Source organism: Pelobates fuscus, chromosome 4 (genome assembly GCF_036172605.1).
Source record: "Pelobates fuscus isolate aPelFus1 chromosome 4, aPelFus1.pri, whole genome shotgun sequence".
Taxonomy (NCBI): domain Eukaryota; kingdom Metazoa; phylum Chordata; class Amphibia; order Anura; family Pelobatidae; genus Pelobates; species Pelobates fuscus.
The window spans coordinates 83335165-83361516 of record NC_086320.1 but is presented as its reverse complement, the minus strand read 5'-3'; the positions used below and the strand labels follow the sequence as shown (position 1 = coordinate 83361516).

Below are 26352 nucleotides of genomic sequence, written 5' to 3'. Positions count from 1 at the left end.
CTGTGAGGGTGGCTGTCTGGGACTGCATGTCAGCCTTTGTCACCATGTTAGCTGCCAGTCTCTTGAGTTCAGCTCCGATATCAGCCAGTGTGAGCTGCTCAGATTCCGAGCTGGGTGAAGCTGTGGAAACGGGCGCCATCTTGGAGCCATGTGCCTCGCGGCTCGGTCCCTGCGGGGTTTGGAGGAACCCGTCCATCGGTCCCACAGACGGCGTCGGCGGTGCTGCCCTGGGGGTCTGCTGGCTCTCCGGCTTCTTTGTGCGGCCCATTGAGGTATGCTGTCGGGCTAAGTGTGGCTTATGGTAGCTAGGTGGCGAGGAGCTCGGGACTCACACGTCCATGCCGGTCGGACTGCAGGCCACCGCCCTGCCCCTCTTGGTGTAGTGCTACTACACTGTTTCCGTTGCAATCAGAAATCTACGGGTTAAAAAAGAGAAAAAAGAACTACGTTCTTTTTAAGTTTGTTTTATGTTGTGTATTGACGCTGAATCTACTACAAATTTATTCGGCGAGATTAGGCGCAATATGTTTGTTGTTGTGTTTTTCTATGGGTGTTCTTTTCTTGTCCTTTTTTTTTAGAGCATACGATACCCTTGACAAAGATATTTTATCTAATGATACTAAAGCTTTTTTGCCTCCACACATCGGGGCTTCGAATAGTATAATAGATGTGCAATTTTTGATAACTCCAGATGCTTAGGTTTTTATCACTGAATGTTCAGGGCATGAATACTAATAAAAAAAGGAGAAGACTATTTAATACTCTTAATGAGCATAATGTGCAGGTGGCATTCTTACAAGAAACTCATTGGCTCAAAGATATCAAACAAAGATGGGGAGGGCATAAATACTCTAATATTGTCCACGCCTCACTAAGAGATAACAAAAAAAGAGGAGTTGCAGTTGTGTTTAATTGTAATATAGAGTTGGAAATTAAATATATTGAATTGGATCCAGAAGCTAGATTTATAATTATTGTTTGCATTATTGATAAAGTGACTTACACTCTTGTTAATGTCTATCTTCCGAATGTTGATCCTATGACTAAATTTGCGACCATAATGGACCGAGTCGATAAAGTATCCAAGGGACCAGGGCCGGATTAAGAGCCCAGTGGGCCTGGTGCTGATAATTATGATGGGCCTAATTACAAAATCTTATTGACCAAAAACACTAAAACAGTCCTACCTCCTAAGCGTCATGTATCTGATGGAGATGATGCTGTAGGGAAACTCATAGGATGCAACTATGAGAAAACACATACCCTTTGCTAATCTCATGCTTTCATCTTTCAAGTAAACCCATATCCCCTAACAGCAGTGTCCAGTAAAGCAGGAAGTCTATGGATGCGGTAAAAGGGTGGGCTACTGACACAAATCACATAACCAGAACGTCCGAAAGGGCGAACATACACAAAAAGGGGGAATGTCTGTGTCCCTATGTCTCCCAGTCCCTTAGTGTTTGTGTCCTCATGTCTCCCAGTGTCCCCATGTCACTAGGGGACATTGAGAGACATTGGGACACTGGGAGACATGGGGACACAGATACTAGGGAACACTGGGAGACCTGGGAAATCTGAGACTCTTGGGGACACTGGGTGACAGACACGAGGGGACACAGGGAGACATGGGGCACTGAAATACTGTGATATATAGGGGACACTGGAGACTTGATAAAAACCTGGGTACAGGTCAAAATGTTGTGGTGTCCAATAAACCTGCTTAAAGCTATCACAGTGAGTGCCTGAGATTTTTTTCTTTTATACTAGGGGACACTGAGACACTACGGGCACAGAGACACTACGGGCACAGAGACACTACGGGCACAGAGACACTATGGGCACTGAGAGACATGGGGCACTGAGACACTGATACATAGGGGACACTGATACATAGGGGACATTGGAGACTTGATAAAGACCTGGGTACAGGTCGAAACGTTGCGGTGTCCAATAAACCTGCCTAAATCTATCACATTGAGTGCCTGAGATTTTTTCTTTTATACTAGGGGACACTGAGACACTAGGAGACATGGGGACACAGAGACATTGGGAGACTAGGGGACTTTGGGAGTCTAGGGAACACTGAGACACTAGGGACACTGGCACACTACAGACACTGAGAGACACCAGGGACACATGGCGATACTGAGATACTAGGGACACTGGCTGGGAGACATGGGAACACTGCCATGTCTCCTATGTCTCAGTCGCCCAGTGTCCTCATGTCTCCCTGTGTCTCCATGCCTCTCAGTGTCCCCATGTCGCCCAGTGTCCCCTAGTGTTTGTATCCCCATGTCTCCCAGTGTCCCTTTGAGTCTGTGTCCTCATGTCTCCATGTGTCCTGATGTCACTAGGACACTAGGGGACACTTAGAGACATGGGGACACTGGGAGACATGGGGACACTGGGAGACATGGGGACACTGAGACACTAGGGACAGTGGCTGGGAGACATGGGGACACAGACTAGGGGCCACTGGGAGACATGGGGCTACTGTGTCCCTAGTGTCTCAGGGTCATGGGCATCCGAATGGGGGGGTAAAGGGGGTACTTGGCCCCCCCCGGATTTTTCAGCTTGTGCTGCTATTTTTCGTTTTAGTGTGAGAATACAGTGCAATACCAGCGCTGGCCAGTAGGTGGCGCTGTGAATGGAGAAAGGCAGGAAGCTACAGCTTATCCCTGCCTCTCTCTCATGACTGAAACCGCAGGGGAGCAGCACAGAGGCAGCCTACAGAGCAGGTAAGTGAGGGATGGGGGGTGGGGGAGACCGCATAGAGGAAGGTAAAGTAGAAGGAGCAGAAAGGTTCTGCAAGGGGCAGGAGGGGCCAGCAAGGAATAGAAAGGGGCAGCAAGAAGCAGGAAGGGGTCGAAAGGTTTTCAAGGAACAGGAGGGTAAAGTAGAAGGAGCAGCAAGGAGCAGGAGGGGTCAGCAAGGAGCAGAAAGGGTCTGCAAGAGGCAGGAGGGGTCAGCAAGGAATAGGAAGGGGCAGCAGGAAGGGGTAGGGACGGTCTGCAAGGAGTAGGAAGGGTCTGCAAGGAGCAAGAGGGGTCAGCAAGGAGTAGGAAGAGGCAGCAAGGAGCAGGAAGGGGCAGCAAGTGTCACGATCCCGGGGAACCCAACACGCTAACACACACACAGACACACACACAGAAAGTGTGCTGTACCGGTCCTTAGAGTGGCCGGGCTAAGCACACAAAGAATAGTCAGGAGACAAGCCGAGTAAGGGGAACCAGAAAACAGAATAACGAGAAACAAGCCGAGGTCAAAGGGTAGGAGAAAGTCACAAAGTCAGTATAACAAGCCAGAGGGTACGTAACCAGAAAGCACACGTTCACAATCGATACTAAAAAGCAAAGACCACAACAGGGCACAGATAGACAGGAAAGGTAAGTATTTAAATCCTAGCCTGAATCCTGATTGGCTAACCACCAATCAGTATTAACAAACACACGTGGGGGATATCTATACCCCCCACTGTGTTTGTTGCACTGTAGCTTTAACGCCGGGTCACGTGAGTGACCCCGGCGCTTAGATAATAGTGCCGGCTCCCAGCGTGCAGCGTTAGACATGCTGCCGCTGGGAGGAGGAGAGGAGGACGCGAGCGGCGTGTCAGGAGGAGAGGACGCCGCTCGCTTAACGGTAAGGGGAGAGGGGACCGCGGGCGGCGACGGACCGAGGGTGAGTGCTGCGAGAGGATTGCAGCCTCCCCTCACCGCTGCCCGCGGAGCCCTGACATAACCCCCCCCTCGAAGACCGCCCAGGGGGCGGGAAGCCGAAGGCTTCAAAGGAAACCGCGCATGAAAGGAGCGGATCAAGGAGCGGATCAAGGGCGTCCAAGTCAGAGACAGAAACCCACGACCGCTCCTCCGGGCCATAACCCTTCCAATCAACCAGATACTGCAACCGACCTCGAGAGAAACGAGAATCAAGGAGAGCAGCCACCTCATATACGTCACTAGAGACCGCGCGGAGGGCATCGGAACGCCTGAGAGAGCCAGAGAACCGATTACAGAGCAAGGGCTTCAAAAGGGAGGTGTGAAAGGTGTTAGGTATGCGCATGGAAGGGGGCAAGGCCAGGGAGTAGGATACAGGATTCACCCTACGCAACACCTTATAGGGACCAAGGAACTTGGGCGCGAACTTCATCGAGGGAACCCTAAGGCGGAGATTCCTAGAGGACAACCAAACCCTATCACCCGGAGCATAAGAAGGAGCCGCACACCTACGACGATCAGCAAACCTCTTTTGAGTAGCAGCAGCACGACAAAGAGCAGCATGGACCTGATCCCACATCTTCCGTAAGGAGGCGAGGTGCTCGTCCAAAGCGGGCATTCCCTTGTCGGAGAATACACCGGGAAGGACAGCGGGTTGGAACCCATAAGCCACCATAAAAGGACTTGCGCCAGTAGAAGAATGAGACACAGTGTTCCTGGCAAACTCAGCCCAGGGAAGGAGACGGGACCAGTTGTCCTGGTGTGCATTCGTGAAACAGCGTAAATACAACTCCACAGACTGATTTGCTCGTTCGGCAGCTCCATTAGATTGCGGATGATAGGAGGAAGTAAACGATAAGGAGACCCCCATCTCAGCACAAAAGCCTCTCCAAAACCGAGAGACAAACTGAGGGCCCCTGTCAGATACGATATCTTGTGGTATACCATGCAAGCGGAACACTTCTTTGGCAAACACCTGAGCCAACTGAACCGCAGAAGGTAGCTTCTTAAGCGGAATGAAGTGCGCCATTTTGGAGAACCTATCCGTTACAGTCAAAATTACTGTCTGCCCATCAGATGAAGGAAGATCCACAATAAAGTCCATGGATAAGTGTGTCCACGGTTTCTTGGGTACAGATAGGGGCATAAGGAGTCCCAGGGGTTTAACATTAGGGGACTTACACTGTGTACAGACACGGCAAGCCTGCACGTAATCTACCACGTCTTTTTTGAGTGAGGGCCACCAAAACTGTTGGAGAAGACCCTTGTAAGTCTTGGTAACCCCTGGATGACCAGCCGTTTTGGCTGTGTGAAATAAAGTCAACAACTTCTTTCTGTCTTTTACTTTCACGTACAGCTTACCAGTAGGGGTCTCAGAGGGTGCTTGGGGTTGGTATGACTTGATACCATCAAGAAAAAGAGACGAGATAACCAAACGGGTAGTAGCTATTATATTAGTTGTGGGTACAATGGGCTCAGGAGTGGAGGTAATAGAATCTACAGGTTCGTACTGGCGGGAGATGGCATCAGCCTTGACATTTCGATAACCAGGCCTGTATGTGATTATGTACTGAAAACGTGAGAGAAATAAAGACCATCTAGCCTGACGAGAGGATAACCTCTTAGCATCTGCGATATAGGATAGATTTTTATGATCGGTTATAACCAAAATCTTGTGTCTAGCTCCCTCTAACAAGTACCTCCATTCTTTAAATGCCATCACTATAGCTAATAATTCCCTGTTCCCAACGTCGTAATTCTTTTCAGACTCTGACAAGCGTTTTGAAAAGTAACCACAGGGAAGGAGGGGTTCGTCATACGATTGTCTTTGTGACAACACTGCTCCTATACCTGATTCAGAGGCGTCTACTTCCAGTACAAAGGGAAGGGAAAGATCAGGATGGTGTAACACAGGGGCAGTGGCAAATGCCTTTTTTAGAGTCTCGAAGGCCACAATAGCATTAGGATTCCAAACCCTGGGGTGTAAACCCTTTTTTGTCAGTTTAGTGATAGGGGAAATAATGGATGAGAAGTTTTTAACAAACTTTCTATAATAATTGGCAAACCCTATAAATCGCTGTATTGCCTTAAGTCCTTGGGGAAGGGGCCAGGACAGTATAGCTTCCAATTTTGAAGGATCCATGCTGAATCCTTGTTCAGAAATAACATAACCCAGGAATTGTACAGAGGTTTGGTCGAATAAGCATTTCTCTAATTTACAATAAAGACCATTCTGCAACAACCTTTTAAGCACCATCCTAACATGAGTATGATGTGTCTTCAAATCTGGAGAATATACAAGTATGTCATCTAGGTAGACTACAGCACAGACATGCAGTAGATCTCTAAGGACATCGTTTATGAGGTCCTGAAAAACGGCAGGAGCATTACACAATCCAAAAGGCATGACCAGATACTCGTAATGCCCACTACGCGTATTGAACGCCGTTTTCCATTCATCATTCTCCTTAATACGAACAAGGTTATAAGCCCCCCTGAGGTCTAGTTTAGTAAAATATCTAGAACCTTTGACACGATCAAACAATTCGGTAATGAGGGGAATCGGATAGGCATTTTTAATCGTTATATTGTTTAGGGCTCTGTAGTCTATACACGGTCTCAAATCGCCCTCCTTTTTTGCCACAAAAAAGAAACCAGCACCAGCAGGAGAGGAGGACCTTCTAATAAAACCTTTACTTAAGGCCTCTCGTATGTACTCCTCCATGACCTGGTTTTCTTTCTCAGAAAGAGGGTAGACCTTACCCCTAGGAGGCATAGTACCCGGTAATAGGTTTATGGCACAGTCATACTCACGGTGTGGGGGTAGCTTATCTGCCTCCCTTTTTTCGAAAACCAAAGCAAGGTCTGCATACACAGAAGGGACAGAAACAGAAAGCGGTTTAGCCGTGGGCACGTTAAGTAAACAAATGGGACGTACTTGGGCCATACAGTCTCGTTGACAAGATTCCCCCCAGGAGAGTATGTCTAAACAACCCCAATCAAGTACTGGGTTGTGTTTCACTAACCAGGGAAAACCCAGAACTATGGAAGCAGTAGGGGAGTCAATTATTTGGAAGGTTAACCTTTCCTTGTGTAAAGCACCCACACACATCTCTATATCTTGGGTCTCATGGGTCACCAGAGGTCTCTCAAGGGGTCTACCATCTATGGCCTCAACGGCCAAGGGTGTGGCCTTTTGGATCAAAGTCAAGGCTGCGGTTCTGGCAAAGGTCTCATCCATAAGGTTGTCAGCCGCACCTGAATCGATCAAGGCTTTAGTTGTTATGGTGGTTTTATTGACCAAAAGAGAGACCGTAATAAATGGTCTGGAGATGGACACATGAGGGGACAAAGTCATAACACCCGAGGCCGACCCCTCTCTAGGCCTTAGGTGCTGGAGTTTCCCTGTAATTTAGGGCATGTATTACAGTGGTGACCCCTCTTTCCACAATAGAGACATAACCCCTCCCTTCTACGATACGTTCTTTCAGCCTCAGTTAACCCCGTAGCACCCAATTGCATGGGTTCGGGGGATGGTTGCCTAGGAGCGGGTAACGCTAGTAATGCAGTACTGGGTAGAGCAGGTAACACCCGTGTATCCAGCCGTCTTTGACTACGTCTCTCTCTAATGCGGTTATCAATAAGGATTACATAGTCTATAATATCATCTAGAAGGACAGGCAGTTCCCTGGATGCTATTTCATCCAGTATGTAAGCGGCCAAACCCTCCTGAAAGGCTGTTACGAGGGCGTCGTTATTCCAAACCACTTCAGCTGCTAGAGTGCGGAATTCGATAGTATAATCCGCTACAGATCTGTTACCCTGTCGAACCCTAAGCAGAGCTTTGCCAGCAGAGGCAACCCTACCGGGTTGATCAAACGTGCGTTTGAATGCGGACAAAAAATCCGCAAAGGACATAGGAGACATATTTTCCCACATGGGGTTTGCCCATGCTAAAGCTCTCCCAGACAGGTGGTTTATCAAAAAGGCAATTTTGGATCTGTCGGTGGGATAGGAACGTGGATTCATCACCAGATGGATGTCAATTTGATTGAGGAAACCACGACACAATGCTGGGTCACCACTATAGCGCTGTGGCGGTGTCATATGGACTACATGGGCAGGAACGGGTACTGGAGTGGCAATGGGTTCGGACACAGCAGCAACCGCCTCCTGGACGGCAGGCTGCAGGTGTGCAGTACGAGCCAGTATGGTCTGCAAAGCTTGAGCAAACTGATCCATACGGTGGTCCAAGCCATCCATTCTAGCCTCCTGATTAACTAGGAGCTGTGGTATGTCAGCAGGTTCCATTATGGCCCTGTTGTAATGTCACGATCCCGGGGAACCCAACACGCTAACACACACACAGACACACACACAGAAAGTGTGCTGTACCGGTCCTTAGAGTGGCCGGGCTAAGCACACAAAGAATAGTCAGGAGACAAGCCGAGTAAGGGGAACCAGAAAACAGAATAACGAGAAACAAGCCGAGGTCAAAGGGTAGGAGAAAGTCACAAAGTCAGTATAACAAGCCAGAGGGTACGTAACCAGAAAGCACACGTTCACAATCGATACTAAAAAGCAAAGACCACAACAGGGCACAGATAGACAGGAAAGGTAAGTATTTAAATCCTAGCCTGAATCCTGATTGGCTAACCACCAATCAGTATTAACAAACACACGTGGGGGATATCTATACCCCCCACTGTGTTTGTTGCACTGTAGCTTTAACGCCGGGTCACGTGAGTGACCCCGGCGCTTAGATAATAGTGCCGGCTCCCAGCGTGCAGCGTTAGACATGCTGCCGCTGGGAGGAGGAGAGGAGGACGCGAGCGGCGTGTCAGGAGGAGAGGACGCCGCTCGCTTAACGGTAAGGGGAGAGGGGACCGCGGGCGGCGACGGACCGAGGGTGAGTGCTGCGAGAGGATTGCAGCCTCCCCTCACCGCTGCCCGCGGAGCCCTGACAGCAAGGAGCAGGAAGGGGCAGCAAGGAGCAGGAAGGGACAGCAAGGAGCAGGAAGGGACAGCAAGGAGCAGGAAGGGGCAGCAAGGAGCAGGAAGGGGCAGCAAGGAGCAGGAAGGGGCAGCACGGAGTAGGAAGAGGCAGCAAGGAGTAGGAAGAGGGAGCAGGGAGGGTCTGCAAGGAGCAGGAAGGGGCAGCAAGGAGCAGGAAGGGGCAGGAAGAATCAGAAGGAACAGAAAGGATCAGCAAGGGGCTGCAAGAAGCTGGAAGGGGCAGAAAGAAGCAGGAAGGGCAGTAAGAAGCAGGAAGGGTATGCAAGAAGCAGGAAGGGCCATCAAGAAGCAGGAAGGGCCATCAAGGAGCAGAAAGGGATCAGAAAGAGAGCAGAAGGGCGCAAAATAAGCAGAAAGTAGCAGAAAGGTAAAGGAGCAGAAGGAGCCTCAGAAGGCAAAGAAGACTGTGTCAAATGAAGGAGAAGAAAATGAGATTGGAGCACTTCATTCTGGACACCACATCATTAGGCGTTGGTACCTGGGCCTGGCAGGGAAACTTTGGACCTTCTCATCCCCCCAGGTAAAAACAAACAATATCAGTGTTAATGTGTTCACTTTTATTTACTGAGTGTCAGGAAACACAGAGGGCCGCTGGGTAGGGGTGCCGCTGATTGGCTAGATGGGTCAGCTAGCACTCTAAGCCAATCAGTAGCTCCCCATTCATAAAAACGTAAAATTTTTTATGAATCGGGAACTAGCGATTGGCTTAGAGGGTCAGCTGACCACTCTAGCCAATCTGCAGCACCCATGCCTGACGTCAATCTGCACTTCCTGACACTCTGTTTCAGAAGTTGAATACCACTGAGCGACCTGGAGATCTGGAGCTGAAGGAAGCCTTTGGGGGTAAACCATTTGAGAGCGGTTTAACCCCTTCAAAGAAAGAGCACCCAGGGGCCTCCTTGCATCACATCATTTTCATTTAGATAAAGTTGTTATGGTGACCAGAATGTTCCTGTAATTTGATGAAAGGAACACTATAGTGTAAGGAATACAAACATATATTCCTGACACCATAGTTGTGAAAACGCTATTCACCCTGGCTTTATGTGAAAATGACTATGCTCCTTCCCTTTCATGACACTGTCAAAAAGGGGCCAAGCATGGATGTCATTACAATTATGTCCCCCCTCCCCCCCGGAAAAATTCCTGCGGACGTCCATGCTCAGGGTCCCCATGTTACCCAGTGTCCCAATGTCTCAGCGTCCCCATGTCTCGGAGCTGCTGTCTGGACTCTCTGTGCAGAACTGGTCCCCGCGGATCAGTGAGTAGAGAGATGCAGGGAGGGAGATGCCGTAACTTCTTATCACTGCCTCTCTCCACACAAACAGCGACCCCTACTGGCCGGCGATGGTATTGCAGAATAAACTATGTTTATACTGAGACAGACATTTGTATTGCCGGTATTACTGCAATACCGGCACCGGCTAGGCAGCCTCAAATACCTGAGAAATACTTCTGAGAAATACCTGGCAACCCTAAGAAATACATGAGAAATACCTGGCAACCCTAAGAGTAGTGTGTAAAAAAAAAAAAAAAAAATGTAAAAAAAAATTTTTTTTTTTTTTTTTTTTTTAAACCAATGGGCCTATTCCATGGGCCTGGGCCTGGAGCTGCAGCTCCATCAGCCCCTATGTTAATCCGGCCCTGCAAGGGACATTTAATTATAGCGGGGGATTTTAATTGCGTATGGGATCCTAAAATGGACAAGACGCATATTTCTAAAAAAATTTGTGATAAAAGAACTATTAAGCAGGCTAAAAGACTTTACAATATTTCTAAACAATATAATATCCATGATATATGGAGACTATTACATCCCACTGATAAAGATTACTCTCATCAATCATGTGTGCACGGTACGTATGCACGCATTGATTTCTGTCTCCTTGACGCAAATTCGATATCTCTGTGCAATTCAATTGAAATCAGAGAGAGTCTATGGTCAGACCATAGCCTCATATTAATGGATCTTGGAAATAAATCCCCTATGGCCCGTACTACATGGAGACTAAACGATGCTCTTCTTAATGATGCAGACAATAAAAAGGAATTAATTCAATTATTAAATAATTTTTGGCTAGAAAATAGTTCCTCTGATACAACACCGGCAAATAATTGGTGTACACACAAAGCCGTTATGCGTGGTTACTTAATTAAATTAGCCCATAAAATGAGGGTTCTCAATGGTAAGACCCTGACCGATTTATACATTGAGTTTTATAATATATCGAAACTTAATAAACAGAAGCCATCTATAGTATTAAAAACCAAGCTAAATACTTTAAAAAAACAGATCAATTTGAAGGTTGAGCAAAAAATCAAATTAAATATTCACAAACTAAAATTAAACAATTATTATACGGGAAACAGGGCAAATAAAAACTTGACAAAAAGACTGCAAAACCAGTATGCCAAAAATAGAGTCGAACAATTGACAGATGGACAAAAGATCTATTCGACACCTTCTGCAATTGGGGAGAGATTTAATCAATTTTATGAGGATCTGTACAATCTCAAACTGTCTCGTAATTTAAACGATATTCAAAATTATCTAGCCTGTACTCAGATTCCTAAAGTTACATCGCAAGACCTAATAATTTTAAATAGGCCCATTTCGGTGGATGAAGTCAAATTGCAAATAAATAGACTTCCTATTAACAAAACTCCGGGACCAGATGGCTTTACGAATATGTATTATAGACAGATGCAGCCTCTATTAAGTAATCCTTTAACAGAAATGTTCAATCAAATAGCCCTAAATAAATCTTTCCCATCTGAATTGTTGCAGGCGAATATTATTCCAATACTGAAACAAAATAAATTAAGCTCTGATCCCGGTAATTATAGACCCATAGCGTTAATCAATACAGACATGAAGCTATACGCGGCAATAATTGCCGATAGAATTAAGAAAATTATTTCGTCACTGATTCACCCTGATCAAATTGGATTTGTCCCAGGCAGGTTAGCATCCAACAATACCAGGAGAATAATCGACATTATAGATTGGGCCAACAGAAATGAGTTTCCCCTCCTGACCCTGTCATTAGATGCCGAGAAAGCATTTGACAGGGTCGGGTGGGGCTATCTTAGTGAAGCCCTTAAGGCTTTTGGACTCATGGGCTGGATACACAATGCCATTATGGCTCTCTACTCTTCTCCCTCCGCCAGAACTGTGGGTCCGAACATCACAGCAGGGTGGTTTGCACTCAAAAATGGTACGCGACAGGGATGCCCTCTTTCTCCTCTGTTGTATATTTTGTCTATTGAGCCATTGGCCATTAACATTAGGAACAATGCATTAATAAAAGGTGTACAAACCAATTCGTTGAATGCTAAAATATCTCTCTATGCGGATGACGCGTTACTTACGTTGTCTACCCCTGAGTCGTCTTTAAAAATTTTAATGTTTGAGATCGACAGATACTCTGCTATCTCAAATTTCAAGTTAAATATAAATAAATCTACGGCAATGTTTATGAACTTGAATAATGAGATAGTAAATAGTTTAGCCCTAAGCTATAAATTTATATGGACCGATTCACAAATAAACTATCTGGGATTAGTTATAACGTCTAAAGTGTCAGAAATAATGGAGCGGAATATCTCGATTCTTATGAGAAATATGAACCTCAAACTTAGAAAATTGAGAAATTTAGAAAACTCCTGGCAAGGAAAAATAAACATCATTAATTCATATATTTTGCCAAAATGGCTATATCTGTTTTCCATGATTCCGCTTGGGGTTTCCAGACCTTGGTTGGCGATGATCCAAACATACTTCAACAATTTTATCTGGAATAACAAAAAACCAAGAATTGCCCAAAAGATCTTAACCAAAAAATTGACAAATGGAGGCCTACATTTCCCTAGTATTCTTTATAGTTATCACGCTAGCATTATTAGGCATATATATTTCCTTCAGGACCCTAAACAGGTCTTGGAACCATGGTATATTATGGAGGCCGAAGTGGCCCATGTAGACAAATTACAATATTTGATGTGGACAGTTACAAGTAAAAATTTAATAAATTCGCCTATAAATAATTCAGCGATACTATCCCAAATATTAGAAGAGTGGATACTAATTAAAAAAAAATTAGGCCTAATAAATATGATACCTAAGACATGTCCCTTGGATATATTCCAACTACTTATACAAGACTTTTCGTTAAAGAATTGGGTCTGCGCGGATAGAATAAGAATTGCAGAAATTATGCAGGGAGACAATATCCTACCCTTCCAGAATATTATTGACACTCTGCATATTCCGCGCAGAGAAATTTTTACTTATCTCCGCATAAAAAACTTTATTCACAAAAACGTGATTAAATCATCTTCCATTTTTGTTAAAAAGTTAGAAGTCATATTTAATTTCCAATCTATTAATAAGATTATGTCTGCTGCAGCATCAATGTTGGAAGCTCTTAAGGAGTCTCCCCACAGCTTGATTAAGACGTGGGAACAAGAACTAGAACTGCAAATTTCTCGGGATGATTGGAATGTCTCTTTGAGCCTGGTGAATAAATATATTCACTGTTTGAACCTGTCTGAATGCCACTTTAAAGTCCTCCATAGATGGTATTATACTCCGGCAAGATTGGCGAGAATGTTCCATAATTCCGATCCAACTTGCTGGAGATGTGGTACTCATCCAGGTACTTACATACATATTTGGTGGGCCTGCCCAGCTGTCAAATATCTATGGTCTTGGGCCTTTAATATTTTTACAACTGTGACTACTAATAGAATTATGGAGAATGCCGCTTCTGCTCTTTTACATCTAAACTTGTCATTTGATTCAAAAAAAGACATTTGTTTTGCTATTCATTGTTTAGTCGCTGTTAAAATTATTATAGCGAGACAATGGAAATCATCTAAGCCGTATACCAAACGGTTATTGATTGATCAGGTCCTGTTCCAAATATCTATGGAACACGAGATGATCAACAATGAGAACTCGAAGAAAAAACAATGGTATGGTGATTGGCTGTATAAATATAAGATATTATTTTGCTCCTCCAATAGTCCTTCTTGATTATCCCCTTCAGGACCGGCCTGTTTTTGCGATGTTTGTACGTTAAGGACCAGAGCAATTTTAACACTTTTGTGGTGTTTGTGTTTAGCTGTAATTTTCCGCTCTCTCATTTACGGTTCCCATACAAGTTATATATTGTTTTTTTCACGACAAGAAGGGCTTTCTTTACATACCAGTATTTATATTATGTCATATATTGTATTTAAAAAAAATAATAAAATATGGTGAAAAATAAAAAAAAAACATGTTTTTGGACTTTTACTTGAAAAATCTTTTACTTATCTACAAAAGCTAATGAAAAAAACTGCTAAATAGATTCAAAATTTTGTCCCGAGTTTAAAAACACCCAGTGTTTACATGCTTTATTGCTTTTTTTTGCAAGTTATAGGCCTATAAATACAAGTAGGAAATTGCTGTTTCAATATATATATATTTTAAATGTATTAATAGTGACATTGTTACACCGTTATCTGTCATAAATCCCCGAAACACACCTAACATGTACATATTTTTTAAAGTAGACAACCCAGGGTATTTAAAATGGGGTATGTCCAGTCTTTTTTAGTAGCCACCTAGTCACAAACACTGGCCAAAGTTAGCATTTATATTTGTTTGTGTGTTAAAAATGCAAAAAACGCTAACTTTGGCCGGTGTTTGTGACTAAGTGGCTACTAAAAAAGGCTGAACATACCCCATTTGCAATACCTTGGGTTGTCTTCTTTTGCAAATGGTATGCCATCATGGGGCTAATTCTCATTCCTTGGCTACCATACGCTCTCAAAGGCAACCTAACCAATCTGACAAATTTCAATAAAAAAAAAAAAAAGTAAAATCAAGCCTTATATTTGACCCTGTAACTTTCACAAACACTATAAAACCTCTACATGTGGGGTACTGTTATACTCAGGAGACTTCGCTGAACACAAATATTAGTGTATCAGAACAGTAAAATATATCACAGCAATAATATCCTCAGTGAAAGAGCTGTTTGTGTGTGAAAAATGCAAAAAACTTCACTTTCACTGACAATATCATCGCTGTGATATGTTTTACTGTTTTGAAACACTAATATTTGTGTTCAGCGAAGTCTCCCGAGTAAAACAGTACCCCCATGTACAGGATTTAGGGTGTCATAGAAAGTTACAGGGTTAAGCACAGTGCTAGCAAATTAAATTATCTGGACTTTTGGCCTGGGTTGGCAGGCAGGTCCCTCAAATTGCAATCATTAAAATTACTTAATTATGTAAAAATATTACATAAATATGCACGTAGAATTTTAATATATATACATATTTATATATTTGACGTCTACGAGTATATTTATGAAATTATTAATGTAATTTTGTATGTGGACATATGTATATTTCGTATTATTTTTATTTATTTATTTATACATAGATATATATATCATTACATTCTAAGTGTATTTTGATATAAATATATATATATCAATATCAAAATACTGTTAGAATAAAATTGAATATATATATATAATTTTTTTTTAATTATTAAAAATTATTTTTATTTTTTGTTATTTATTTTTATTAACATATTATTTGTATTTTATAATAATATATATATACCATATATATAGTTATTATATATATTGTATATATTCGTGTGTAATTTAAATATAAGTGTATTTTTATATTAATATACGTATATATAAATATAAAAATACACTTAGTGTGACATTATATATATGATATATATACATATATTATATATAGGTATATATAGATATAATACATGTATATATATCATATATATATACACATATTATAATTTTTTTTACACTGATTTTTTTGTTTTACACTTTATTTTATGATTTTTCACTTGCAGGGAGACTGCCTGTCAGCACAGACAGTCCCCCTGCAGGCAGATACAAAGACCCCTATTGCGGTCATGTGATCGAGTGATCACATGGCCGTGGGGTCCTGATCTGCCGAGGGGGGACTGCCCGGGCAGACAGGCAGTCCCCCTGGACCGGGAGGAGAGCTGATCGCCGCCGTGGGACCGACGGCGATCAGGTAAGTTGGCCAAAACCGTTATGACGGTTCAGGACCGTCAGCGGTCCAAACGCACGTTTTACCGCTGACGGTCCTGAACCGTCAGCGGTCCTTAAGGGGTTATACCACTATTCGAAATTTAGCAGTTGATATATGGAAAGCGATGAATATAGATAAGTGATAATATAATACATATAAGCGAGTATTGAAACTAATTGATCATGTGCTCTAGATTTGGTGTGGGGCTTTTATTGTTTGTGTTTTTGTTCCTTTTTTGTGTTTTTATTTCTTTTTTGTGATTGTAGACTATGTTCGTATGTGATATATACTGAGCTATAATTGAATACAAGACAAATCTCGATGATATATAATTTAATAGAATGCTATGTGATTCTGTATTTGTCTGCTAAACAAAATATGAGACCAGTATATTGCTGTATATGTAAAGAAAAAAATTCTCTAATAAAAAAAAATATAAAAAAAAAAAAAAAAACCCATGGCCCCACTGACGGTGCTCAACTAGTGAGGTGTTAGGATGTGACTGGTGACAAAACTCCCAGAATGCTTAGCACATAAGATTTTCCCGCCAAATCCTACATTTCATGAGGAGCAACATGAGAAACAGTTCTGTGACAGGCTTGGATTGAGTGAGAGAGTGTCAGCTCTGTGCCAGGCCTAGACTGTGTGAGAGAGTGTCAGCTCTGTGACAGGCTTGGATTGAGTGAGAGAGTGTCAGCTCTGTGCCAGGCCTAGACTGTGTGAGAGAGTGTCAGCTCTGTGACAGGCTTGGATTGAGTGAGAGAGTGTCAGCTATGTGCCAGACCTAGACTGTGTGAGAGAGTGTCAGCTCTGTGCCAGGCCTAGACTGTGTGAGAGAGTGTCAGCTCTGTGACAGGCTTGGATTGAGTGAGAGAGTGTCAGCTCTGTGCCAGGCCTAGACTGTGTGAGAGAGTGTCAGCTCTGTGCCAGGCCTAGACTGTGTGAGAGAGTGTCAGCTCTGTGCCAGGCCTAGACTGTGTGAGAGAGTGTCAGCTCTGTGCCAGGCCTAGACTGTGTGAGAGAGTGTCAGCTCTGTGCCAGGCCTAGACTGTGTGAGAGAGTGTCAGCTCTGTGCCAGGCCTAGACTGTGTGAGAGAGTGTCAGCTCTGTGCCAGGTCTGGACTGTGTGAGAGACATATTCTGTGTCAGACCAGGCCTGGACGGTGTAAGAGACATACTCTGTGTCAGACCAGGAGTGGGCTGTGTGTGTGTGAGTGAGAGAGACAGCTTTTACTGTATGAGTGAACTTAATCTGTACCAGGACTGCCATCTGCCATGAGCTGGGCCCACCGTGTGTGTGAGATGAGAGAGGCTGCCTTGGTGTACATGGACAGGAGTGGAGGTCTGGAGAACTTTATCCAGGACTGCAAGAAATACAATGGTACACACCCTACAAGAAAAATTAACTACCTGTTTCTAGAGTGGAAATCTATGTGAAAATGCAAGGATATAATACTGTACAAAAAAGGGAGTAAATGCTTTGAACAGTCTTTCTTTGGAAGTGGCAAACACATTTCTGAATACTTGGATTGTGCATAATAAGTCAAGTCCTTCAAATAACAAGCATACAAAATTAACCCCTTAAGGACCAAACTTCTGGAATAAAAGGGAATCATGACATGTCACACTTGTCATGTGTCCTTAAGGGGTTAAACCCTTCACTCAGACTCCCACTTCTCCTGGGCGGCAGCAATGACTAGTACACATCAGCCCCAATACATACAATAAAAACCAAAGTAAGCCGTTATTTGCACACTACCTCAAATCCCAATGCATATTTAAATAACTATCTTTAGTATCACTTCAATGGCCATTAGATTGTAAGCTCACCTGCCACAGCAAGACAAACCTCTTAGTTGAGTCCTACACTAACAATTGACAGGCAAAATCTCTAATGAGACAGAGGGGTATTTTTCTAAACCACTACACACTTAAACCCTTAAAGGGACGCTCTAGGAATCCAGACCACTTCTGCCCATTGGAGTGGTCTGGGTGCCAACTCCCACTACCCTTAACACTGCAAGTGTAATTATTGCAGTTTTCATGAACTGCAATATTTACCTTGAAGGGTTAAGTCCTCCTCTAGTGGCTGTCTGCTAGACAGCCACTAGAGGACACTTCCGTGTTCATAGAACACGAAAAGTGTGCTATAACGTCGCTGGACGTCCTCACGCTATGTGAGGACCTCCAGCGTCGTTGAAATCCCCATAGGAAATCATTGAAAGAATTATTCAATGCTTTCCTATGGGGAGGTCAATTGCGTGTGCGCGGCATTGCAGCGCATGCGCATTAGGTCTACCCTGACGCCAGCGGCGCATGCTCAATAGGTCTCCCCCGCTGGATGACGTCAGCAGGGGAGGAGCGTGGGCAGATCCTGACCCAGTGCCGAGGGACATCGGTGCTGCATACAGGCAAGTCACTGAAGGGGTTTTAACCCCTTCAGCAACTTGGGGTGGGTGGTGGGAGGGAGAGGGGACCTGCAGTGCCAGGAAAACAGTTTGTTTTCCTGGCACTGGAGAGTCCCTTTAACCCCTTAAGGACCAAACTTCTGGAATAAAAGGGAATCATGACATGTCACACATGTCATGTGTCCTTAAGGGGTTAATAGGGAATATATGGAATGGGTGGCAGCATTGTAACATGGGTGTGTAGTGGAAAAGCAAATACAAACATACAAAATAAAACTCCCACTACTACTGGGCGGCAGCAATGGCTTTTATACACATCGGCTCCAATACATACAATAAAAACCAAAGAATAAGTCACTTGTGCACTATCTCAAATCCCTATGCAGATTTACATAACTGGATACGATACAGGATTGATGCTCCATGTTTGTCACCAAGTGGATTGTTTGACACATGTGAATTCCAAAAGACAGTTATTAAAGGGACAGTATAGTCATAAAAAACAACTGTAGCTTAAGGGACCACTCCACATCCCAAAAGCAAGCTGAAGTGCTTTGTGGGTGAGGAGTACCGTCATTTAACCCCAGTTTATAAAAGTTTATAAAAGTGCTGATTTCTATGAGAAATCAGCACTTTTATAAATTAACTTGGGAACACCCCCTGGCTGTCAAACAGCCAGGGAGAATTCCTTCCTACTTCTGTTAGCTCCCCTTAGTTAACGGAAGTGGTAGGCATGCTCTACTTGAGCGTGCCTGCCTCCCTCTTCCTCACAGACCTCAGACCAGGTTCAGCAGTGCACAAACGGCGGGCGCGCGTGCATGTTGTGGTGCGCGAGTGTGCACAAGCCGGCTCACGTGTGCACGTGGGAACCAAGTCAATGAGAAGCCTCTGATTGGTTATTTCACTGAAAGTCTCTTCTGGGAGAAAAGGGGGAGGAACTTACAAAGGCTACAGTTAAAGAACTGCAGAATTTGTAATCTATTTTAGACTTTTTATATATAAAAATATGCATGCATGTATTAATTGGGGTATATCTACTAAACTGTGGGGGGTGAGTTGGATAAGTGGAGTGGTCCTTTAATGAATCTGTTTTGGTGTATAGATCATGCGTCTGCAGTCTAACTATTCAATTATCTGCCATTTAGGAGTTATAAATAAATGTTATATGTTATATATGTATATGCAGCCCTAGTCACACCTTCCTGCATTTGACTCACACAACCTTCCTAAACAAATCTTGTAAACTGAGATCTTATGCTTACAATTCCTTTATTGCTTATTTTGTTTAATTTACAATTTCATATTCACTGCATTGTTAAGAATCTGCTAGATCCCGCAGGAGCCTTGTATGTGTGATTAAAGTTTAATTTACAGAGCAGAAGATAAAAACTATTAAAATGAGTTAACATCTGAATAAAAATGAAACCATTTTTTTTCATGCAGGCTGTGTAAGTTACAGCCAGGGTAGGTGTGGATAGGGCTGCATAAACAGAAACATGAAGCAGCAACCCCTCTCATATATGTGTAGGAGCTTACAATCAGATTAAAATATATATATTATTATGCTCTAGCAGCTAAAAGAATAATACAGTTGGTGCTATTAAATGTCATACAGTGGCATACCTACCACGGTCACTCCAGGCCACACGTCGGACCCCTGCAACCGTGGGCCTTCTGCATACCTCCAGGGCCAATGCATAGCTGCACCAGCCCTGGGCCCACTCTTGCCGGCAGAAGGGGAGAGCTGTGCTGTGCTGTTCCCCTCCTGCCGGCAACCGAGGACCCTGGGCTGGTGCGTCTGTAGCTGGTAACCGCAGCTTTGAGCAGGGACATGAGGACAGGGTGGAGGGGCGGTGGATGTCGCACATGCATGGACTGGAGGTTGGGGATGTCACACATGCAGGGCCGTCTTTAACATTGATTGGACCCTGGGCAAACATTTGCTTGGGCCCCTTGGATCCTGCCCCCCCTTCACACACACACTTCCACTCCCTTGCTTGCAATCATGCCCTCCACCCCATCACAGTGGCAGAACTAATGTAGAGTGGGCCCTGGTGCAAGACATTTTTTGGGTGCCTGCCCTCTAGCACAAGAGTGGAGAAAATATAAATCCTCATCTGTTGTACAATTCCCACAATGCTATGCCAGTTCCCTACATGGTTCCCTACACAATACTCAAGGCATACCAGCATTCCAGTTTGTTTCAGTATCCCCATGGAAACAAATTCGGAAATGCCTAAATTCTGGACTAATGGTATGCCTTGAGGAATGTGTTAGGAACCATTGCATTAGAGATCTATGAGATGGCTTGGTGTACATACATGTGACTCCCTGTAATGATCTATCATACTTTTTTCTCCCGGCAGAATCAACACACAGTTACACAGTTTATCGTTTTGTAATTTCTGTCAATCCCATGGATGTCACAGAGTTGGATGCCACTCTTGGAAACTACATTTTGCATGAGCCGCTGAGAGCCGCTCGGGTTTTTCAATCGGTATGCTAATTTCATGAAATACTGTCCTTTTAATGCAATTATAACTACAAATATTTCCTGTATACAATTGATTAAGATGTGTTTTGCATCTTAGGTCTGTGATACAGCCATAAAGACTCTTTCATTGATTGGGCAATATCAAACTGAGGGTCAGGTAAGTGTAAGAATCCTGAATGTATCTAAAAAAAATACACCATAGCAGATGTATGTGAACTATATTTTCCATAATGATAGGCCTACAGTTGGCTGATTGGCCTGCATGATAAATAGTTCACAAATTTATGCTCATAAATTAGTCAGTATTGGGAAAGTCATGAAATAATTGTCCTGGCTCATTCACACTAATTTAGAAAATTCAAAGAAGTGACCTATCTGTATGAAGAGTATAAAAATGGTACGATCTACATATACATACAGGTTCAAGGTACAGTTTATTGCCACATAGAAAGATTTTAATAGATAAATGTTGGAAGACTTAAAAAAAGTGCACAGCATTATAACTTCCAGTGCATGAAAGCCTTTGTAAATATAAATTATTATTATTATTATGATATTTATAGAGCGCCATCAAATTCTGCAGCGCTTTACAATGGGTGGACGAACAGACATGTAGTTGTAACCAGACAAGTTGGACACACGGGAACAGAGGGGTTGAAGGCCCTGCTCAATGAGCTTACATGCTAGAGGGAGTGGGGTAAAGTGACACAAAAGCTAAGGATAGTATTAGACTAGTGACAGTTGCAGAAGAGGAATCAGTTGGGAGCTATTAACAGTTTAATTGATACGCTTTTATGAAGAAGTGGGTTTTTAACGATTTTTTGAAGGAGTGGAGACTGGGTGAGCAGCTAACGGAGGAGGGAAGCGAGTTCCACAGGAATGGTGCAGCCCTCGAGAAATCTTGAAGGCGAGCATCAGAGGTGGGAGTATGGACAGAAGATAGACGTAAGTCTTCAGCAGATCGTAAGGGCCTAGACGGGACATACTTGTGTATAAGGGAGGATAGATAGGTGAGAGTAGCATTATGTAGAGATTTGAAAGCAAGAACCAGTACTTTAAATTGAGCTCTATATTTTATAGGAAGCCAATGCAGGGACTGACAGAAGGGTGAGGTATGGGAGTTGCGGGCGGACAGGAAGATAAGCCTTGCCGCTGCATTCATTATGGACTGTAACGGCGCAAGTTGGGAGCACGTAAGACCACTGAGAAGCGGATTACAGTAGTCAAGGCGAGAAAGGACAGTGGAATGGACCAACACCTTAGTCACATCTGGCGTTAAGTAGGGGCGGATGCACGCAATGTTTTTGAGATGGAAATTACAGGATTTTGCGATAGATTGAACATGAGGCTTGAAGGAGAGGTCGGAGTCAAAGAGAACACCTAGGCAGCAAGCCTGCGTGGTGGAGCTGATGGTAGCACCGTTGACTTGGAGGAAGACAGACACAGGAGTAACAACACTTGAGGGAGGAAAGACCAGAATTTCAGTTTTGGTCAAGTTTAGTTTAAGGAAGTTGCCAGCCATCCAGTTAGAAACAGCAGAGAGGCAGTCAGAGACACTAGTCAAGAGGGACGGGGAGAGATCAGGAGAGGACAGGTATATTTGCGTGTCATCCGCATAGAAATGATATTGGAAGCCAAAGGAGCTAATGAGTTTACCAAGGGAGGCAGTATAGATGGAGAACAGTAGGGGACCAAGGACTGAACCTTGGGGGACACCAACAGAGAGGAGTTGGGGAGAAGAAGCAGATCCAGAGAAAGAAACACTGAATGAGCGCTGGGAGAGGTAGAAGGAGCACCAGGAGAGAGCAATATCTTGTAGACCGATATTGCGGAGGATGAGAAGAAGCTGTTGATGATCAACAGTGTCAAAAGCCGCAGACAGGTCAAGGAGAATTATGATAGAGTAGTGACCACGAGATTTTGCAGCGAGTAGAACATTGGATACTTTGGTCAGTGCCGTTTCCACAGAGTGCGCGGAAACCAGACTGAAGCGGGTCTAGCAGAGAGTTGGAGTCGAGGAAGTCTGTCAATCTCGCATACACAATTCTTTCAAGATCTTGCATGCAAAAGGCAGTAGCGAGATAGGATGGGATTGGATGGGGAGTTAGGGTCAAGATTGGGCTTCTTTAGAATTGGGGTTACAGTTGCATGTTTGAAGGGCGATGGAAATATACCAGAGGAGAGAGAGAGATTGAGAATTTTAGTGAGAGGTGGAGAAAGAGAAGAAGACAGAGCACGGATGAGATGCGAGGGAATTGGATCTAGGGAGCAGGTGGTGGGGCGGGAGGACTGGAGCAGAGCAGAAAATAAATGAGAAGAACGTAGAGTAAACAATGAATACATCTCTATAGATTAGCAATATGCTACTACATATTTAGATTTTCCATTCTAGTTAGTTAGAATTGTATTAAACATGGGCCAGCAGACTTCCCAAACGCTCTCTTTAGAAAATGTTTTAAGAACACACAGTACCCAAGGCAGGTTACTAGATTGGAGCCCTTCTTCATTCACCACGTAAGGCTGTTGAATTGGGCTAAGCAAACCCCTGGGCTCAAGGCAGCCACCTAAATTCACCTGATGATGAATCCTGTTCTGCCTCTCATGCTAGCTTTGTTGCTACATTCCCACCAAGTGAATTGGCGTGCTGTAATTAATGCAAATACATTCGCTGCAGGCAACATATCTGTTACAGATCTTGGTTTTATGTTGCAGGTTTCACATTATGGTGTTTTGTGTAAGGCAGTATGTTTGTATGTACCCATCCAGTTCAGGAAAGCCCCTCATTACTCTTATTTTCAATCACTGGTATGGTCCCATGATGTTACATTGCCCCTTTCCTTATTTTTCTGCATACAATATCACAGCCTAATTCTAATGCAGTCCATGTATTTTTACATAGTAGTAGTAAAGTTGGCTGAAAGACCAGCTTTTCAGTAGATAGCTCTCTGATACTGTAGGAATTAGGGGACTATCTACTTGGATCTAAATTTCATCCATTCAAAAATACACAAATTTCGTCCTAACACAAATGGACAAACGTTTGACATTTTGTCAGGACAAAATTCTGTGCATTTGCCACAGCCCTGTCTTAATGACAAGATGTTCGAATGGCGATTTAATCAACGTGAGAACACAGGAGGACGGTGAGTATTATGGAAAAATGTCTTTGACCACAGGAAATGAAGCAGACTCAAGCTCGTCCTTTGGTCAAAGAAGGTCAGGTCAAGCGTATGAACAATATACGTAGGCGTGCGCACACGGTGTGCCGGCTGTGCCTGGGCGCACCCTAATCTAGGGTGCTCACGTTTCCCTGATCGCCCGGGACAGTCCCACATTTTGTGGGAATGAGCTGGGCCCTATATTGGAGAAGAGGTGACCCGCTGGCTTCCCCACTATGCCACCGCCTGCCCCCATTTGCTGCCCGCCGGTGGAGATGTGCGAGCGACAACCCTCCCTCTCTCCCTCCTCTCCCAGCGCTATAAGAAGGTGAGGTCACACGTGATGACGTCACTTCCTCCCAGTGCTCTTTGTGGACGGCCGCCTGGGAGGAAAGAGAGAGGAGCTCCCAGGACCAGGTAAGTGCATGGAATGAGGGAAGGGGGTGAAATCTTTATTTTGGACTCACTAGTACTACTAGTGATTCCACGATAAAGATTTCACCACCTTCCTCTCAGTGAGTCAGTAGTGGGGGGGTGGACATGAAATGGGGGAATAGACATGAAATTGGGGTGGGAGAATGGACATGAAACATGGGGGGATATGAAATATGAAAAATTAAAACTATATATATTAAAGGGACACTCCACTGCCCAAATAAAAATTAAATAGTCACTGTTTAGTAGATATACCCCAAATGAAAACGTGCATGCATCTACTTATGTATTTTTTCATTGGGGATATATCTAAAATCAGCTTGTAAAACCTGCAGTTCTCTTGTCTGTTGCCTTTGCAAGCCATCCCCTTCTAATCCCAGCTCAGACTTTCTGTGGCTGTCCAATCACAGGCTTCACAATGCAGCTCAATGAGAAATCTTTGCAAGGCAGGTGCTCTGATCAATTGCTTCCTCTAGAAGTCAGCTGCATTGAGTTAATGTAACAAGTAAGTAACATTACCTGTTGTCTGCTTGAAAGCCAAAGGGGTGTTACTAGGTTAATTTATAAAAGTGTCAATTTCCATTGAGATCTGCAGTTTTTGCAAAATGAAAAAATAGGACAAGCTAAAGTTGTTTAGGGGTCTGGAGCGACCCTTTAAAAATGCACCAAAACGATTATCACTCAGTAAATTTGGCTTCCACAGTTAGTGATACGCACGATGCACAACTAGCACATTTAAATACACAAACTAATAAATAATTTGTTTGTGTCAAGTGGCTGAGTAGCCTGTGATTTTAGTATTCCCTGGCACAGACTGAAAGCAGCAGGTTAGAAACTTTTACAAGCTGTTTGTAGATATACTCCCAAATAACAAAATACTGAATTAAATACATGTTTTAATTTCTACTAAATAATGATCCCTCCTCCCCCAGTGGAGTATTCCTTTAACAAATTAATCACAAAATTATTTGTTTGCAATGTATTTATTAATCACTTAATCATTTATTTTGAAGGCTTTATGTATATAAATTTTGTTCTTTCTCATCAGATACATGTGATTCTCAAATTAACCCATTTACCTGAATTACCAGGCTATCGTCTAAGCCTCAGTGACTTCCCTTTGGATTACAAATCACACAGACTATACATGCTGGAAGGGGTAGTGACTGCTATGACCACTGTGACAAAATACACCCAGGGAGCTAGGTTTTTGTGTTCTGATGCTAAATGCCCATATTCTAAAGGTATGAATTTATAGCAATAATATATAAAAATTATACCCACTATATATCACGATGAGTGCTTTCTCTTACTACATAATATTTTCCTGGTTATCCTTCTTTCGTATAGTTTTTAACTAATCGAACATATTAAACTATTCATCATATATCTGGTCTAAATCTGATCACAACAAACTCTAATGTTTATCTAAATTGTGACGATATACCATATATTATTTTTACCAAGATAAATATTTTGAGCTAGAACTTTTCCAAAATCCCTAGCAATATTACTTCTCCGGTAAGTTTGCTATTCAGTGTTTACTGAAAGTTATAGAAAGTGGGGGGAAAACACATTACTATAACAGTGAGGCTTAAAGTACATCAAAACAACAGTGCATATTCACAATACCCCAGATAGGGATGAATGGGTAGTGTGGTACCCAGACACGGGAGAGGGAGGGCATGAGAGAAAAGAAGACAAAGGAGAATAATAAAATGTAGAAAGAGAACCACCAGAAGGGGGAGACAATCAGTGTCTGGTCTGCTAGACATAATATGACAATAACTTTAGACCTGAGTAATCGGAATCTACAAGGATGTGCGTAAGGTGGAGAAAGGGTTATAATTACGAAGTATAGAATAAAGTTCTGGCGCCCATATGTTTTTATTTTTAATTTATATTACATGCATTTTTTTGTATTTATTTAGCTAGAGCAGCCAAACTTGAGATGAATGTTCCCTCTTTTAATATTAACATGTTTATTTTTTAAAGGGACACTCCAGACTCCAGACCAGAAGTATTTCAGCTGGCTAAAGTGT

General features: G+C 43.4%; 2 protein-coding genes across 2 annotated transcripts in view; both read left to right on the top strand.

Moving 5' to 3' along the window:
- SGK3 (serum/glucocorticoid regulated kinase family member 3) overlaps window positions 1–26352 on the top strand; it is a 392044-nt gene that overhangs the window by 102614 nt on the left and 263078 nt on the right. The gene's annotated exons all lie outside the window — the stretch shown is intronic.
- Window positions 17091–26352, top strand: part of MCMDC2 (minichromosome maintenance domain containing 2) — a 53688-nt gene continuing 44426 nt past the window's right edge. The window contains exons 1-4 of the mRNA XM_063450401.1: window positions 17091–17196; window positions 20590–20720; window positions 20815–20874; window positions 25359–25554. Of these exons, the coding sequence (XP_063306471.1) occupies window positions 17091–17196; window positions 20590–20720; window positions 20815–20874; window positions 25359–25554 (493 nt within the window). The remainder of the gene's footprint in view (window positions 17197–20589; window positions 20721–20814; window positions 20875–25358; window positions 25555–26352) is intronic.